General features: G+C 40.6%; 1 protein-coding gene across 1 annotated transcript in view; it reads left to right on the top strand.

Annotated features, from left to right (window-relative positions):
- LOC124144297 (dynein axonemal heavy chain 3-like) overlaps positions 1-20,239 on the top strand; it is a 179,631-nt gene that overhangs the window by 144,838 nt on the left and 14,554 nt on the right. Inside the window, exons 68-78 of the mRNA XM_048396807.1 lie at positions 779-939; positions 2,438-2,609; positions 3,175-3,300; positions 4,869-5,046; positions 7,958-8,074; positions 11,250-11,326; positions 13,462-13,548; positions 14,692-14,898; positions 17,048-17,185; positions 17,845-18,105; positions 20,049-20,141. Of these exons, the coding sequence (XP_048252764.1) occupies positions 779-939; positions 2,438-2,609; positions 3,175-3,300; positions 4,869-5,046; positions 7,958-8,074; positions 11,250-11,326; positions 13,462-13,548; positions 14,692-14,898; positions 17,048-17,185; positions 17,845-18,105; positions 20,049-20,141 (1,617 nt within the window). The remainder of the gene's footprint in view (positions 1-778; positions 940-2,437; positions 2,610-3,174; positions 3,301-4,868; positions 5,047-7,957; positions 8,075-11,249; positions 11,327-13,461; positions 13,549-14,691; positions 14,899-17,047; positions 17,186-17,844; positions 18,106-20,048; positions 20,142-20,239) is intronic.

Below are 20,239 nucleotides of genomic sequence, written 5' to 3'. Positions count from 1 at the left end.
AGAGTTTTTATTACAGTTATTTAATTAAAAACGTTGTCTATGCGATGAGTCTGTTTATAAGTTGGACAAACCATGTCTCCTCGAGATTACTAGTGATTGTAAACCCTCACATTCGGCCCCCTCGGGACGTTCCCTCATGTGAGGGTTTACAATCTCTAGTAATCCCTTGGAGACATGGTTTCTCCTACACATAACAGTCCAGTTTCAACCCTTGCTGAACTTGGCTGGAGTCTTGGCGTTATATTTTGGCTGGACTAATGAGTCTATGCACAGTCCAATCAAAATCGCGTAACGAAATCGACATCCGGTTCGCAAATTGCCGTCCATGCAGGATTTGCAAAGCATGTCTACCACCAACTTGGCGTCAATAGATATTTTTCAAATCTGTTCATGTTTTTAATGAAGGTGCTCACATGATTTGATGCTTCACCAAGTAAGACCCGCTTTATCACAATATAGATTTTGATTATCAATCAGTTCGTCTTGACTAGGCACCACCATTTTGATTGCATATGAGAGGTGCAATCTGATTGGTCAGTTGGAGGGATATAGAAGGGACATAACTTGTAGTAGCCACTGGTGGCACTACGATCAAATCGAGAAATTCCAGCCTAGTTTTACAGTCTGTTAACTCCCTTGCCTTGGGATGATGCAGATTCTATTCATCAATGTGGGGCAACAGTCTAGCCAACATGGGGATCTACCCGATGTCAGTACAGTGTAGCCTAGTGTTGGTCTGTTTAGATCCTGTAGATGACCTAAGCTGTGTGTGTTTCAGTCTATCATGAACAGCGAGCCCTCTGAGCAGCTTAATGTGAGGATCTACAACCTGAACGACCACTTCACCTACAGCATCTACAAAAACGTCTGTCGCTCTCTGTTTGAGAAGGACAAACTGCTCTTCTCATTTCTCCTGTGCATTGGGCTGGAGAAAGGGAGGTAAGTTTCATTGTTATACCTCTGTTAAGAATCTTGCAATTCTATTGGTTAATCCGTACCACATGACAAAACAATACTTACAATGTGGACCCCCAAATCATGTGACTGACAGTGACCTCGAATATTGACTTGTAACATGATCAGTATTGACCTGTCACGTTATGAATATTGACTCGTCTGCTAGAAAACAAGATGGCACCTGGTACGAACATTTCATGGTTTACAGCTAAGTTACTGTAATGAAACAGAGGACAGTTTAAAATCATAAACATTGAAGTAAATTTTAGTATAACACAATCTCATTAAAATCAGACCCAAGTTCTCGCTGCTGCGAAACAAAGATCTTAGTACATCCAATTACGGGTCACGTCTGTAATATTCTCACGATTTGGGAATGATTTGTAGCACTTGAACTAGCCCTAGGCTGTTGCTGCCTCCGACGAATAAATAATGGAGAACGACATTCTGTGTTCCATCTTGTATTTATTGCCATAAATACACGGGTGGTACATCTGGTAAAACAGGGGGTCCCGACGGCTAGGTCGCCAAGGGAGATTACTCTAATATGTTATACACCATCACAGCCGCTAGTGGCATAATGCAGTATGATAACAGTACAACGTCAGAACCACCTTTCGCGAACTTTGACCGACCACTGAAATGACTAACAAGAAGTCGACATCAGCTAATTAGAAAGCAGTTTTCTCGAGCTTTACGGCACTCATTTCAACCTGGCGACTTCCATTTCAGACTTCGCTTGAAAAATAAGTTGACACAGTTCCTGATTAAAATTTTGAAAACTGAACTAACGAACGTTCTGGAATGTCTAATGTATGGTTGCAATTGTATGGCAGTGCTTCCCACGTATTATACAACGCCTCCTCCGTTCATATTTTTATCCCGCGGAAGCGAGAGATGGACGATGATTTTGACGGAATCTGTCGTAGGGGCCGTAACTGTTGTTCGGAACACCCCGTGTTAACGTTTTGGAGGTTGCATGATTAGAAAACACATTCTGACTGTCACTTTCCTGATCTGGTAAGCGACGCTTTGATTGGTCGGATGAAAGGTCGTTCTGACTTGACCCGTAATGGGATGTCCTCAGATCTTTGTTTAGTAATAGTGAGAACTAAGATCTGATTTTAATGAGATTGAGTATAACAAAACAAATGATTACTCTTTGACGAGGTCAATATGTGAAAACCACCTCGGTATATCGTCTATCGGTCTGACCACCTCGGTGTCGGGTCCTTGTTTTTGTATGTACAGACCTGGTCAAGAGTAATTATATGTACAATGTTGACTGTTAAGAAAACAAATTGACTCAATACAAAACAAGTCTGTTGTTTCAAAGCAAAGAAGCAAAATATTTTCAATTATGGTCTAACAAATTATACAAAAATTCCCGTATTTGTGGTCTTTGGAACATTTTTTGGTGTTGTGGATGATCTATCACTACCAGATAATGTGCTACAGTGTGTGATGTTGCCTTTGACAGAGGTCTTGTGGATGACCAGGAGTGGCGGTTCCTGTTGACGGGAGGTGTGGCGCTGGAAAACCCATTCCCTAACCCTGCACACCAGTGGCTGCCAGAGAAGTCGTGGTCTGAGATTGTTAGATGTTCCTATCTACCAGCCTTCCAGGGATTCATGGATCATTTCCAGAAGAATGTTAGTTCAGATCTTGATTTCTATTCCTAATTCTCTTATCTTCTCTGTTTTCATAATTACAATCATAAAACATTATGATTTGTATGCTGTGTTGTAATGGTTCCTTAGTATTGAGGTAAAGTAGGACCAGAATCTATATTTTTATGATTACCGTATTCGACGTAATAAGCGCCCTGCCCTAATAAGCGCCCACGGCGATATTTGCTAATATATTGGCTAGTGAACAATCTCAATTAGCACCTCTTCCAATTGATTAATGTACACAAGACTTATTTATTTGTGTATAATACGCACTCGTATGTTATATGCACCCTTAATTATGGGCAATTAAATCCTGGAAGAATCTGTCGTATATAAACATTTCAGGCTGTCAGCATAAACCATGAAATTTATGATCTTTCAACTCAAAATAATATTCTAATAAGAGCCCCCTATTTCTAATTTTGAGGGTGCCCTGAGCGCTTATTACGTCGAATATGGTAATTAGAAAGTGATCATAGGACTTGGTGCCAGGTTGCAGGAAAGTAGTTTACAAGTTGCTATTTACTTGTGATGTGTTGCCCAGATCTCAGACTGGAAGTGTGTCTATGACTCCACCACGCCCCATACAGAGCGACTGCCAGAACCATGGGGAGATAACCTCTCCAAGTTACAAGAACTCATTGCTCTCCGCTGCCTGCGACCTGACAAAGTGAGTTCAAGTGCATTTTGTTTAACTTACAAAAGCTTTAACCTGAACCAACGCCTCCACTATCTTTTCTTCTCTCCTGTTACTCTCTATCGTCTATCATCTCCTTTCTTTGTCTTAATGAGTGGGGGGCACAGGTGGCCCAGTCGTCAAAGGCGCCGCGATTCTCTGTGCAGAGTTGCGTCCCTTGGGCATGCCAGAAACCTATGATTGTGGGTTCGTATCCTGGTTCGCCCCCATTATGTTTCTAGGTTTGTCAGCACCATACCCGTGCTCGTGGGTTTCACCGAAGTGGTAAACGTCTGAGACCTGCATCACTTCGGGCTTTCCTCCCACATTAAGCTGACACGCCGCGATATAACTGGAATACTGTTAAAAGCGGCGTTAAACCTAACTCACTCACTCACTCACTCTTAATGAGTGAGTGAGTTTTGTTTTATGCCACTATTAGCAATATTCCAGCAATATCTCGGCGGGGGACACAAGAATTGGGCTTCACATATTGTACCCATGTGGGGAATCAAACCCAGGTCTTCAGCGTGACGAGCGAACACTTTAACCACTTGGCTAATCCCTCTGCCCCTCTTTGTCTTACGCCCTCTCTTTTTCTCCTCTTTCAGCCTTCTTTTGTTTGCTCACTTTTTCTCTCCTCCCATTTCCCTCATCTCCTAATCTCTCACTCCTCTTTCTCTCAGCTTCTTCCTCTTCTAATGTCTCACTTTCTCTCTGAGCCTCTTCCTCTTCTAATGTCTCATTCTTTCTCTCAGCCTCTTCCTCTTTTAATGTCTCACTCTTTCAGCCTCTTCCTCTTCCAATGTCTCACTCTTCCTCTCAGCCTCTTCCTCTCCTAATGTCTCACTCTTCCTCTCAGCCTCTTCCTCTTCTAATGTCTCACTCTTCCTCACAGCCTCTTACTCTTCTGTCTCACTCTTTCTCTCAGCCTCTTCCTCTTCTAATGGCTCACTCTTCCTCTCAGCCTCTTCCTCTCCTAATGTCTCATTTTACTCTCAGCCTCTTCCTCTTCTAATGTCTCACTCTTCCTCCCAGCCTCTTCCTCTCCTAATGTCTCACTCTTCCTCTCAGCCTCTTCCTCTCCTAATGTCTCATCTTACTCTCAGCCTCTTCCTCTTCTGTCTCACTCTTTCTCTCAGCCTCTTCCTCTTCTAATGTCTCACTCTTCCTCTCAGTCTCTTCCTCTCCTAATGTCTCACTCTTCCTCTCAGCCTCTTCCTCTCCTAATGTCTCATCTTACTCTCAGCCTCTTCCTCTTCTGTCTCACTCTTTCTCTCAGCCTCTTCCTCTTCTAATGTCTCACTCTTCCTCTCCTAATGTCTCACTCTTCCTCTCAGTCTCTTCCTCTCCTAATGTCTCACTCTTACTCTCAGCCTCTTCCTCTCCTAATGTCTCATCTTACTCTCAGCCTCTTCCTCTTCTAATGTCTCACTCTTTCTCTCAGCATCTACCTCTTCTAATCTTTCTCTCAGTCCACTTCCTCTTCTTATCTGTCACTCGTCTTCACTCTTCTGATCCTTCTCCACCTCCTCCACCTTATTATGGCTGTTTGACTCCAGATCGTGCCAGCTGTCCAGACGTACATTCAGGAGAGGATGGGGCAGTTGTACATAGAGCCCCCGACCTTTGACCTGTCTCTGTGCTATGCAGACTCCAACTACTTCTCTCCGCTGATCTTCGTCCTCTCCCCAGGGGCAGATCCCATGGCTGGACTGTACCGCTTCGCCGAGGAAAAGGGTATGCAATCTCCACAATACCCCCTCAAACATATATGTGTGGTGTGCCGTGACACTGCTCTAGCATAGTCAATAGTATTGGGGACTTTCAATAAAGCATAAATGAATAATATTAATAGTAGCTTTATGTTCATAACAATAGTACTATATGTAAAAGAGTTAGCCAAAGATTGTTTGTTTACCAATACATGTACTCTGTAGGACTGCATTGTAATACTTAAGTAATATGTATGAGGTGAGATAAGCAGATAAATACTAGAGTGTGCAGTGAGACCTATGAAGCCTCTTCCATGACTAGTGTGGACTCTGTAGAGGGTCCACCCTTGAAGATCCGGGCTAGAATAGGTCTTCAGCAACCCATGCTTGTCATAACAGGTGACTATGCTTGTCTTAAGAGGTGTTTAACGGGATTGGGTGGTCAGGCTCACTGACTTGGTTGATGCATGTCATCGTATACCAATTGGGTAGATCGATGCTCATGATGTCAATCATTGGATCGTCTGGTCCAGACTCAGTTATTTACAGACCGCCATCGAGTAGCTGAAAGTTTGCTGAGAGTGGCCTTAAACAACAAACAAACAAACAAACAAAACTGAGCATCCCACCTTTGATATCAGTCTGGACCAGACAATCCAGTGATTGCATCAGCCAAGTCAGCGAGCCTGACCGCCCGATCCCGTAAGTTGCCTCTAACGACAAGCACAGTCTCCTTTTACGGCAGGCATGGGTTGCTGAAGACCTATTCTACCCCGGATCTTCACGGGTCCCTTTGATTTTGAGCCCAGCCAACAAATAGTCCCATATCCATATCCATATCCATATCCACCACAGCTTCCTCATAGTATAGAGTGTGTATCAGATACTGTTGCTATGTAGTCAAGTGTTTGGATTGCAGTGGTTGCTCTAGAGCCAGGTCATTAGTGTGTACTAGCTGTGTGGACTTCACCCTCATTGCTTATAATTACACTCCCATACATTGCAGAAGTTTAAAGGGCAAGTTCACACGGAAATGAACCAATTTTTCTTGTACTTTTTCCACATTAAAAGTGTTAACATAGAAGTGTCATAGACAAAAATATAAAAACATCATATTTAATTAACATATTTTTTGCATTAAAACGATTTATATTTTTCACATTTACCAAGTGTTCTATTTCCATAACAAAAACACCATGGCTTATGCCCCTTGCAATATGACGTCATTGGTGCCAATTGATAAACATTATGACGTCATCATGCTTTGTTAGAGCCGCTTCACGTGGTGTAGGTACAGTTTTGTGATTCTAGCGTCTCAGATGCCAGCCAGAATTGTGTTATGCTGAGTCACTACTGCGCCGGAGTGTGTCGTAGGCCATGTTGTTTTACCGAAAACTTGTACTTGATATCTTTTGCGTTCAGAATAGACAGGGACCCAGTTGAATTGGCACCAATTACGTCATAATCTAAGGGGGATAACTCAGGCCTGTTTAGCTCGAAAAACGAAGGCCTCATAACGGCATATCATTTTCACACTATTGTGAGCTTCCTACTTTCACTGTGAAAAAAATGAGTTTACATTTTCAAACACAGATATTAACTAATTCTAAAATTGCGTTTTATTTAGAAAAAGAAAGAAAGTGATTTTTGCGTGTACACTTCCCCTTTAAAGGGAATCACAGATGTTGGTAAATAACTTTCATTATCAAAAGCTTGTACCGACTAGTACTTGGAGGCAGACAAACTGGATTTGTTTCGTAATTAGAATATGTCTTTGTCTAGAAATGGTAATCATTTAACTAGTATTCATCTTGGAAATAAGAGGTTTCAGTTTGTTTGCCAGACAGGTCATCAACTTCTCCATCCTCTAACTAGACATTGGAATAAATTAATACTGACAAGTTTTGTGAATGTGAAACATGCACGCTTGTTAGTGTTCCAAGATATCCGTTGTCACATATATTTAATTCATTTTACTCAATAACGTGTCTCACTAAAACATCCATCGGGTGAGTGAGTGAGTATGGTTTTACGCCGCTTTTAGCAGGACCCAGTTCTACTAGGCGATCGTAGCGCCACGACACTTGTACGTCTAGGTATATGGGAGTTATTGATAACCTTAGCGCCACGATAACTTTCTGGAAAGAAACCCTGAATTCTTAAGGTGGGCTGTTGCATGGTATTAAATTAATATGTGCAGCTTTTGACGTGTTTGAAGTATTGTTTTGTTAAATTCAATTGGATTATGCTGTGGATCGCGTAGATGTCGGCCTATACTCACACACGAAAATTCTGAAAAAAGGTTTGAAACAGCAAGTTATAATAAAATATTAAACTCACCCCCGTGTAGTATCAATTTAATGCTCGTGAAGGTTCTGGCTTTCGCTCGTCAGAACGAGAATTAACTCGTTTCATTAAATTGGTATTACACGAGAGCTCGTTTAGTATTCATATATATCTCACCCAAGCCATATCTCCTGTGGAAGCCACTTTGGGATGATGAAATTAAAATAAGCAAAAATTAAATTTCACCTACTGGGATCAAACTTAATTATTTGTTTGGAAATGATGAGTTCATTAGTGATTAAATTAAACAGTTAAACTGACAATCTCCATCATGAAAGTTCCAACCAGTAATCTGTAGGCCTGTCTGTGTGGAAGATGTGACTCCCTTCTAAATTTGTAGAGCTTAATTATGTTATTGGTTTTGTGCACTAATAAGATAACTGTTTTAAATTATGTACTTCATTAACCTATGAGGGATGATTGCATACAGTTTGTGACCTCCATAAATGAAAAGCAATAAGAAGATCCTTCCAACTTTGAATTGGACGTTGCTATTAACAATGATCTGGTTTTGCTTTTGAACTAATTGGGTGTTTCAGTGTTTGTATTACAACTAATATTTGACATAATTCTTTGCCTGCATCTATCAGGAATTGTTCCATCAACAAATAGTCGGGGGCCAAGTGGCCCAGTACAGGCAAAGGCGGATGAATATAGGCGCAAAATGTCGGTGATTGGGAGAATTTCAGCAGAAGATTCATACGCCAGTATGTTAAGGAGAACTATTTCCAGGAACACTACATATTGTACACATACTATTTCCCTAAATATCCTTCCTTGTCATGTACTTGTCTGTGTCTAATATGCGGTATAAGGATTCAAGTTCTTTTAATATTATTTCTCTTTTATCTTTTCCTGTTGTTTTGTTTGTGTTTTTCTGTATTTGACTATATATTCAGTAGGGTTTTATCTTTTTCTTTTGGAAAGGTGAGACTGAAAATTTTGGATATTAAAGTAATGGAAAATATTCTGCAGCTTCAAATATGATAAAAACTTGTTTTAAGGAAAAAATAATACATTTAGGTCCTATGATCACAACACAAGTGTTTGTGTCTTTCAGTCAGAACATGTTACATATGTTTACTTTAGAAATTATTTCCTATGTTATTTTAAACATTTAGCTGAAATGAAAGTAATTTTTTCTATTTTTTTTGCAAGAAATCTTCATCACTGCTAACTTTAATATCTCATTGTCTATATAACAGCATGTTTGCATGATGGTGCTTCCCACACAACTGGTCCTTGTGTTCATTTTATCATTTAATTAGTTTTGGGGTGGATATTGTCACAAATGTATTCATGTTTTTAACAAGTTATGGACAATTGTATCTGTGATTTCTTTGATATCAGGATATTTAGAATCACAATTTATAATTCAGAGGCCTCAAATGTTGATAATTTTTCATGATATGCATGAAACACATAGTTTCAGATACGAATAAATTAATATAACCCGATTATCTCCCTTGAATATGATCAAACCATACAGCGGTCTTATGGTTTCATAGTAAACTTATTTCAGCTTTAATGATTCCTTAGCACCATAGGTGCCACTATAGTGACCATTGCTGATGCTGTTAGAGGTATCAGCAGTGAGGTGAGGTGAAATGGGGTTTAACGTCGCGTCCAAGATTATTGCACTTATATAGCGACGTGCATGTACGTGTGTGTGTATGTGTGTGTGGCTGCTTGTATTAGTCCGGATTGATGCCAATTTATAGTGCTAGCTCACTGAGATACCATGTCGCAGTTTAACATGAATACCCCACTCAGACACAGTATACTGACTCCAAGCCGACCAGTCCTTGTTTTAGCCCCTTAATGCCAAGCACCAGACAGGGTAGCAACAAGTACCATCTTTTAACGTCTAATGGTATGACGCGGTCGGGGATCAAACCCCGGACCTTCCGCTCTCCAGGAAGAAAGAAATTGAACTCATTTTCTTTTGAAGATGTAGAAAATAAACATATTGTTAATATATCCTTAAATTCCAATTAAGGTTTTACTTGTAACAATAAGAATAAGATATATGGTCTCAGCTTATTGTTTCACTCTGTTATAAGTAAAGGTAGGCCACCTGTCTGTTTCAATATTTGAAAACTTGTTGCCTGAGAACGAATAATGTTCTCCCTGCATCTAACCTGCTTGTGTAGCCTCCTTGTCTGCCTGTTGTCTCTGCACTGTGTCGCACAGACTTTACATGGTTCATTCCACCACAATCTCATCAAAATCAGATCTTAGTTCTCGCTGCCACTAAACAAAAATCTGAGGACATCCCATTACGGGTCACGTCAGGACGACCTTTCGCGAACTTTGACCGACAACTGAAATGAAATCAGCCAAGTCAACATCAGCCAGTTAGAAAGGAGCTTTCTAGAGCTTTACGGCACTCGTTTCAACCTTGTGAATTCATTTCTGTCTACGCTTGAAAAATATATTGACACAGTTCTCGATTAATATTTTAAAAACTGAATTAATGAACATTCTGGAATGTCTAATATATGGTTGAGAGTGTATGGCAGTGCTTCTTACGTACTGTGTCCTCCATTCAAATGTTTATCCCCGGAACCGAGAGATAGACGATAATTTTGACGGAATCAGTCGTATAGGCTGTTGTTTAGCGGCAGCGAGAACATAGATCTGATTTTAATGAGATTGATACCACCACACATTGTCGGCACTTTCCTTTTCAGCAAGTTCTCGAAGACTTATTAACCTAAACAAAATAATAGTCTTGGTTCTCAGGCACTGCCTGCATCATCATAAAGTCTGCCGCATGTTTCATTTTTATTTCCATTTAAAAAAAAAGAATCCTAAAATATTCCGCATCTCAAACACATAACCCCTAATGTAAAATGCTTCAATACTTAAAAACAATGTGATTAAAGTAATGAAAACAAAACTGAATGAAATCTTGGACAAAAGTAATATTATGGATTACAAACATATGCCCAGATAGACAATGAACATTTTTATAGCCAGAACAGTGTAATGACAGGACCAGCTTGCATTATATAATAACTTCAGTATGGATTTGTTGACATGCTTTTTCAGGTGTTATGTGCTCACGATAACGTATTCGCGTTATATTTTCCGCACTAAATTTTCAAAAGCCTTTGCCTGAGAACCAATTATTTTATTTTTATTACTTTTCATGTTGATAAAAAATCTGTAAATTTGTAAAAATTGCATATTGTTGACTATGTTGCCATGTGTGCTGTGTTTGGGAAGCAGCGAGCCTTTCCAGATTTACAGTTTCAAATATTGTAGGTACAAATATTGCCTTAGCTAAGGTTTTTCCGATTTCTTTCCACTTTTCATTTTTTTCAGATTCAGTAGATCTGTAAACCAATGTACAAATAAGCACTATCTTATGGATCTTTATATTTTTTCAGTTTTAGTTTCCTGTATGTTAATTGCTTGTACTGTATTCGACGTAATAAGCGCCCAGGGCGCTCTCAAAATTGGGGGCTCTGATTAGCATAAAATTTTGGTGAAATATCCCTATCAATAGTTGTGGTGTATAACTTTTTATCTTCATGTTACATGATATTGATGTTATCGGTAGCTGCATCATAACACGTATGAGGTTTCAACGAAGCGTACCCTGTTTTTCATTTGATGTTTCTGAATCCTTGTTTTGATTGATCGCTACACTATCCTACCATGATTACAGTGATTGATCTCATTATCACATCCTAATGATCGAACTCTGAAGCAGCACAACAGACCACTGAACAGTTATGTTATCTATAAGACCGATAGTTTTTTATAAGTGTTATGTATGCTAACAAACAGTCATATGTGTATTAAGATATTTGAAGTATTATCATAGAATCATAAAACTTAGTTGTCTGATCTTTGGATGTGTTTTGTTTACAGCATCAGGCAACAAAGGGCTTGCCACGATATCCCTGGGCCAAGGTCAAGGCCCTATTGCTGAGAGGATGATTAGTGAGGTACTGACGCTGCACTATTTATCGTATCGCCATGTCAGAATGATCAGATCTGATTGGTTCATGTGGTCTTGATAAAATATGATGTATCCCGCCTTTGGGGAAATGGATTTCTGAGAGGCAGAATAAATCTCTTACACCCCGCCATGAACAAGACAGGCTGCACATGGATTTCTGAGAGGCAGAATAAATTCCTTATACCCCGCCATGAACAAGACAGGCTGCTCATGGATTTCTGAGAGGCAGAATAAATTCCTTATACCCCGCCATGAACAAGACAGGCTGCTCATGGATTTCTGAGAGGCAGAATAAATCCCTTATACCCCGCCATGAACAAGACAGGCTGCTCATGGATTTCTGAGAGGCAGAATAAATTCCTTATACCCCGCCATGAACAAGACAGGCTGCTCATGGATTTCTGAGAGGCAGAATAAATTCCTTATACCCCGCCATGAACAAGACAGGCTGCTCATGGATTTCTGAGAGGCAGAATAAATCCCTTATACCCCGTGTCGAAGCAAGAACCTGTTTGCTTTTTCCGAGTCCATGAAAGTCACATGACATTGTACAAGTTAACCTCAGCTCAATTGAACAGCTATTTTCTATCAATTTTGAATTAGTTTTACATTCTTTTACAATGTCATATTAAAACATGTCGGTAAAAAATAATTGTTGTAGCAGTATCACTCGAGGTACATGTAGTTTTATGCGTCCCTCCGGTTTGCGATATAAAACCTAACACGGGATGCATAAAACCACATGTACCCGTCGTGTACTGCTGTAACTTATAGTGTGTTTGAGGACAGACTACTGAACTTGTAATGCTTGTATTCACAGCAGACATGCATGTGTTCCAGTTAATGCTTGTATTCACTGCAGACATACATGTGTCCCAATTAATGCTTGTATTCACTGCAGACATAGGTGTGTCCCAATTAATGCTTGGATTCACTGCAGACATGCATGTGTTCCAGTTAATGCTTGGATTCACTGCAGACATACATGTGTTCCAGTTAATGCTTGTATTCACTGCAGACATACATGTGTCCCAATTAATGCTTGTATTCACTTCAGACATACATGTGTCCCAATTAATGCTTGGATTCACTGCAGACATACATGTGTCCCAATTAATGCTTGGATTCAATGCAGACATGCATGTGTTCCAGTTAATGCTTGTATTCACTGCAGACATGCATGTGTTCCAGTTAATGCTTGTATTCACTGCAGATATGCATGTGTCCCAATTAATGCTTGTATTCACTGCAGACATACATGTGTCCCAATTAATGCTTGGATTCACTGCAGACATACATGTGTCCCAATTAATGCTTGTATTCACTGCAGGCATACATGTGTCCCAATTAATGCTTGGATTCACTGCAGACATACATGTGTCCCAATTAATGCTTGGATTCACTGCAGACATACATGTGTCCCAATTAATGCTTGGATTCACTGCAGACACACATGTGTCCCAATTAATGCTTGTATTCACTGCAGACATACATGTGTCCCAATTAATGCTTGGATTCACTGCAGACACACATGTGTCCCAATTAATGCTTGTATTCACTGCAGACATACATGTGTCCCAATTAATGCTTGGATTCACTGCAGGCATACATGTGTCCCAATTAATGCTTGGATTCACTGCAGACATACATGTGTCCCAATTAATGCTTGGATTCACTGCAGACATACATGTGTCCCAATTATACTTGGATTCACTGCAGGCATACATGTGTCCCAATTAATGCTTGGATTCACTGCAGACATACATGTGTCCCAATTAATGTTTGGATTCACTGCAGACATACATGTGTCCCAATTATACTTGGATTCACTGCAGGCATACATGTGTCCCAATTAATGCTTGGATTCACTGCAGACATTACAAGTCATCCCTATTTGTTTGCAGTTTAAAATTTATTGGTATTTTTAAGAAAAGAAACAAATAAAATGCAAAAATGAAAGGCTTTCTTGTGTGAGACTTATGACAGAATCACTTATAATGGAAATGCTTACCCTGTATACATACTTAAGAAAATAAATAAACACAAGCTTAAACTGATTTTTTGTATCCTGCAACTAAATTTAACCAGTATTTAATTATGCCCCTGTTGCCATGGTTACAGGCAGTGGAAGCGGGGACTTGGGTCGTGCTCCAGAACTGTCACCTGGCGGCCTCCTGGCTCGGGGAGCTGGAGAGGATCTGCGAGACTGTGAGTATATCAGGCAGTGGTTGTGAGTATATCAGGCAGTGGTTGTGAGTATATCAGGCAGTGGTTGTGAGTATATCTGGCAGTGGTTGTGAGTATATCTGGCAGTGGTTGTGAGTATATCTGGCAGTGGTTGTGAGTATATCAGGCAGTGGTTGTGAGTATATCAGGCAGTGGTTGTGAGTATATCAGGCAGTGGTTGTGAGTATATCAGGCAGTGGTTGTGAGTATATCAGGCACTGGTTGTGAGTATATCAGGCAGTGGTTGTGATTATATCAGGCAGTGGTTGTGAGTATATCAGGCAGTGGTTGTGAGTATATCAGGCAGTGGTTGTGAGTATATCAGGCAGTGGTTGTGAGTATATCTGGCAGTGGTTGTGAGTATATCAGGCAGTGGTTGTGAGTATATCAGGAAGTGGTTGTGAGTATATCAGACAGTGGTTGTGAGTATATCAGGCAGTGGTTGTGAGTATATCAGGCAGTGGTTGTGAGTATATCAGGCAGTGGTTGTGAGTATATCAGGCAGTGGTTGTGAGTATATCAGGCAGTGGTTGTGAGTATATCTGGCAGTGGTTGTGAGTATATCAGGCAGTGGTTGTGAGTATATCAGGCAGTGGTTGTGAGTATATCAGGCAGTGGTTGTGAGTATATCTGGCAGTGGTTGTGAGTATATCAGGCAGTGGTTGTGAGTATATCAGGCAGTGGTTGTGAGTATATCAGGCAGTGAGATTGTAAGGTAAGGTGAAATAGGGTTAAACGTAGGGTCCAAGATTATTGCATTTATGGCGATGTGTGTGGCTGCTAGTACTAGTCCGGGCTAATGCCAAGTTTATAGTGCTAGCCCATTGAGATACCCTGCTGCAGTATAACATGAATACCCCAATCAGACACAGTATACTGACTCTGAGCCAACCAGTCCTGATTTAGCTCCTTAATGCAGAGCGCCAGACAGGGTAACAAGAAGTACCATCTTTTAACGTCTTTTGGTGTGACGCGGCCGGATATCGAACCCCCGACCTTCCGCTCTCTGGGTGGACGCTCTACTAATAGAGCACGCAGACGACCAGTCCTTGTTTTAGCCCCTTAATGCTGAGCATCAGACAGGGTAACAACACGTACCAACTTTCAGCTACTGACGTTTTGTAGGTAATCACTGACCCCAGTAGAACCAAGCCGACCTTCCGACTCTGGCTGACCAGCTACCCATCTCCGGTGTTCCCAGTGTCTGTGCTGCAGAACGGGGTCAAGATGACCAACGAGCCACCCAAAGGAATGCGAGCTAACCTGCTGAGATCATACCTCAATGACCCCATCTCGGACCCTGGCTTCTTCAAGAGCTGCAACAAGCCAAAGGTAGGACAGTTGCAGAAGGTGACAAAACTGCCAAATGAACTGTGGAATTGGAAGATTCTTCTCTTTCTATTGATTGTGTTTCAAGGTTATTTCTCATTTGAAATGCAGAGGTTAACCCAGAAATCCTTACATACAGGACTACATCATGAAATCAGTATGTGACCACTAGGGCTGGGACGAGTAACTCGGGGACTCGGGTCGGGTGGGTACTGAGTAGGACCCGGGTACCCACAGGACTACCCAGACCCGTGGTTAGTCATGTGATATTTTGTTTAATGACAAAAAATATCTAGAACTCTATGCTTAAACTAAAAGTCACAAATGTTCGCATTTCTTTCTGACTATGCACCCATTCCTTCTGATTTTTCACATAGTTGATAAAAGATATAACTTAATTCAACTTCAGTGTATGAATGACCAGATTGTTTAATACGTGTATCTAAATACGTTTTTGCCAGGGCTATGCTAAAAATGTTCCCAATCAGACATTTTGAGACATCTCGTGAGACCTACAGTGGGTACCCAGGTAGGGTCGGGTAAAGGTGGTTGGGTACCCGAGTAGTAAATTTGGACTCGTCCCAGCCCTAGTGACCACACAAGATCAATGAATAGTCAATAAAATATATTGAAACACGCAGTTTCATGTTCACTTTTAAGAAAAGACAATACTATAAGTGGCATCGGCAGTACGTAACAGGCTCTACTATTAATGTAAGTGTACTCACAAATTTTCAGAATTTTGTTCTGTCAAATGTTTTGAAACAGGCTTGTCTCTGTTCGGAATAGTGTTGGAAGTTGGCAGGAAGTTGGTGTTTTCAAATATCTATCCAATCCACTGGTAGATAAGATGCAAGTAAGGCTGAAAAAGGCCTCACATCACCCTCTTGTTGCTCTGTATCAGTCCAGTCCGCTTTCTAGAAACTGTCCTATCTCGAAACTTCACAAATGTTCAAGCCTGCCATATTCATGTGTACCAAGGGGGTAACTCTAAATTCCATTTGCCGCTGCTAACAGTGCTCAACATTTTACTTGCACTTCAGACATTTGCTGCCACTGGCAGTTACTGCAATATATTTACAGTGAGTGAGTGAGTTTGGTTTTAACGCCGCTTTTAACAGTATTCCAGTTATAGTGTGGCGTGTCAGCTTAATGTGAGAGGAAAGCCCGAAGTGATGCAGGTCTCAGACGTTTACCACGAGCACGGGTATGGTGCTGACAAACCTAGAAACATATCCGAGGCGAACCGGGATTCGAACCCACAATCATAGGTTTCTGGCGTCCCCAAGGGACACAACTCTGCACAGCAAATCGCGGCACCTTAGACGACTGGGCCACCTGTGCCCCCTGCAATATATTTACAACAATCCCTACTGCCACATAACAAATGTTATCCATGTTACCAGTTCAAAACATATACTGTTGGCTTTTTAATAGCTAGCTAGGCTTTGAGATGTAATCTCTAAATGTATTTTGTGCATATCATTTACAGTATCTTTTGCTGGGGAGATATGACATCATATCATTTACAGTATCTTTTGCTGGGGAGATATGACATCATATCATTTACAGTATCTTTTGCTGGGTAGATAAGACATCATATCATTTATAGTATCTTTTGCTGGGGAGATATGACATCATACCATTTCCATTGACTGTGGGACGATGTGGCATGATATCTTTTACAGTGACTATGGGTAGATAAGACATCATATCATTTACAGTATCTTTTGCTGGGGACATATAACATCATACCATTTCCATTGACTGTGGGACGATGTGGCATGATATCTTTTACAGTGACTGTGGGTAGATAAGACATCATATCATTTACTGTATCTTTTGCTGGGGACATATGACATCATACCATTTCCATTGACTGTGGGACGATGTGGCATGATATCTTTTACAGTGACTGTGGGTAGATAAGACATCATATCATTTACAGTATCTTTTGCTGGGGAGATATGACATCATACCATTTCCATTGACTGTGGGACGATGTGGCATGATATCTTTTACAGTGACTGTGGGTAGATAAGACATCATATCATTTACAGTGTCTCTAGGGAGATATGACATCCTATCATTCACTGCCCCTCTTGGAGGGGGATATTTACAAGTTCATCTGTAGCTCATCTCCTCCATGTAGGTATTTGAGAAGCTGCTGTTCGGTCTGTGTTTCTTCCACGCCCTGGTCCAGGAGAGAAGGAAGTTCGGACCTCTTGGCTGGAACATCCCGTATGAGTTTAACGAATCAGATCTCCGGATCTCCGTCAGACAGCTGGAGGTAGGTCACAGTGCAAAACATGGCCACTAAGTCACATTTCATGGAGAGAGATTGAGAAAGTTTCTAAGACACTATACAACAGTCATATTTCAAGTCACCTGCTGGGATATTCAAGGTTGGGCATCTTGTCCACATAATCAATACAAGATTTAACAAAATGTTGGCGGAGAACCTAGAACCTATTAAATAAAGTGAATAGTGAAATTACAGATGTAAGGAAGAGAAATTTGCTGTATAGATGTTGTATGTATGCTAATAACAAATTACAGTTATAACAAACTTAAATTATGAATACACAATGCCATTAAGAAAGTGGTCAAATGTAACGAGAATCTGTACTTTACTAAGAAAGTGTTATCCCAAATATAACATTTGTTAAACTTAAATTAGTTTTTTAGTAAATTAGTTTACTGTATATCACTTCTAAATGCCTTTCAAAGACTAAACTTACAGACTTGTTCTTCAAAATAAAATTTACATACTTAATTTAACAATTTAATTTGAATTGTTTGTTTTCAAACCATTTATCTCGCTATGCTAGGGTATTGAGGCATGGAGTTAGCACACAGGGTGAAATGTTAAGACATGCTATGGCTACTGCAAAACTTTCTTAAATGAACCCACAACAAATATGAGCAAGCTGTTTTTATTTGTTACAGATGTTTATCAGCGACTACAAGGAGCCCCCCCTCGAGGCCCTCACCTACCTGACGGGGGAGTGCAACTACGGCGGGCGGGTCACGGACGACCAGGACCGACGCCTCATCATCAGCATCCTGAAGATCTTCTACTGTAGCGAGGTCATTGACGACGACAACTACTGCTTCTCCTCCAGCGACCTGTACTACGCACCTCCCAAGGGCAGCTACGAGAGCTATGTGGAGTATATCCGGAGTCTTCCCCTCATACCTCACCCGGAGGTCAGTTGGGTTTCTTGCCCCGCGGGGACCTGGGTTAGAATAGGTCTCCAGTAACCTTTTCTTGTAGGTAATGACTCAATTGGACCAGGTGGTAATGTTTGGTGACTGGTTGATTGAGTGTTATTGTGTGGAGATGGTGTGGGACAGTTCTCACAAAGACAACCAATGTTTTTCTTGACTTGACTCAATACTTTACAAGCTGGAACCATGAGTGAGTGAGTGAGTGAGTGAGTATGGTTTTACGGTTTGACTGCGAGGCATATGTATCGTTGAGAAATAAGTACATACCAATTTGGGATTTTTCATCAAATATTTGTAAATTATTGACTTCTAATCTTCTAATGATGTGTCAATTCTTAATACATGTACCAAGTTGGTTAAAGAAGCTCTGGTATGTGAGTGAATGAGTATGGTTTTACGCCGCTTTTAGCCATATTCCAGCAATATCACGGCAGGGGACACCAGAAATGGGCTTCACACATTGAACCCATGTCGGGATTGGAACCCGGGCCTTCGGCGTAACGAACGAACGCTTTAACCACTAGGCTACCCTACCGCCCCCTAGAACCATGAAATAGCTGCAACATATTTTACTATAGCATAAAAACACACACACAAATCGACATCCGTGCAGATATTTGTCGATTGCAGGATTTGCAAAGCATGTATACCGCCAACTCGGCGTCATCAGATATTTTATAAATCTTTTCATGTGTTTAATCAAGGTGATTTGATGCACTTTGCGAAGTAAGATATGTTTTATTACAATTTAGATCTTGATTATCGATTGGATCGTCTTGACTGGGTGCCGCCATTTTGTTTGAAGCTGATGCAAGTGATATGAGGGGTGGAATCTGATTGGTCAGTGGGAAGGACATAGGAGGGACACAACTTGTAATAGCCACTGGCGGCACTAGGATCGAGTCCAGAAATTCCATCCTAGTTTGGCAAAGGTGGAAACTGGACTTTTAAAGTCAGTTAACTCTCTTGCCTCGTGAAGATGGTCAGTGTTAGAAATATATCAGATCATGAAACCAACTCTACCAATTACTCTCAGATGGAGTATGCCTGGTCATTAATTGAATAAGGTAGTGGTAAAATACCAGCTCTGCCAATCTCATTAAAATAAGACCTTAGTTCTCGCTATCGCTAAACAAAGATCTGAGGACAACCCATTACGGGTCACATCAGAACAACCTTTCATCCGACCAATCAAAGCGTCGCTTACCAGATCATGAAAGTGACAGTCGGAATGTGTTTTCTAATCATGCAACCTCGAAAACGTTAAAACAGGGTATTCCGAACAACAGTTACGGCCTGTACGACTGAATCTGTCAAACTTATCGTCTACCTCTTGCTTCCGTGGGAAAAACAATTTAATGGAGGAGGTGTTGCTTAGTACATGGGAAGCAATGCCATACAATCGCAACCATATATTAGACATTCCGGAATGTTTGTTTGTTCAGTTTTCAAAAATTTAATCGAGAACTGTGTCAACATATTTTTAAAGCCTAGTCTGAAATGGAAGTCGCCAGGTTGAAACGAGTGCCGTAAAGCTTGAGAAAGCTGCTTTCTAATTGGCTGATATCGACTTCATGTTAGTCAAAGTTCGTGACCCGTAATGGGATGTCCTCAGATCTTTGTGTAGTGGCAGCGAGAACTTAGATCTGATTTTAATGAGATTGCAGCTCTGTTGAAAAGTTAACAGTCTTGGACTGACAGATGTACTGCTTTTGTAGCAAATGACTGAGAATAAAAATGAAGAAATCTATATTTAAATTTCATAAACGCTGTATATATTAACTTCAAATGGTTAGTTATGATTTGTTTGAAAATAAAATGATTAGTTCAGAGATTTCAATTTGTCACTTGTTTATGATTGTTAAACTTGTTCTTATGCTCAGAGACTATCAAGTCACGTGGTATTCCGTCTTTGCATGCAGGTGTTTGGGCTCCATGAGAATGCAGACATCTCCAAAGATCAACATGAAACACATCAGATGTTTGAAGGGATACTCCTAACCCTCCCAAGACAGGTAGGCGGCCATCTTGATAGTAACATAATGCTTCCCTGGTGACTAACCACAGCTTCATTAACAAAGCTAAAAAAAAAAAAAATACTTTTAAAAAAACC

This window comes from Haliotis rufescens, unplaced genomic scaffold, assembly GCF_023055435.1.
Source record: "Haliotis rufescens isolate VD_foot unplaced genomic scaffold, xgHalRufe1.0.p SCAF_16, whole genome shotgun sequence".
NCBI lineage: Eukaryota > Metazoa > Mollusca > Gastropoda > Lepetellida > Haliotidae > Haliotis > Haliotis rufescens.
Note: the sequence above shows the minus strand (reverse complement) of the source record. Positions and strands in the feature narration are given on the sequence as shown.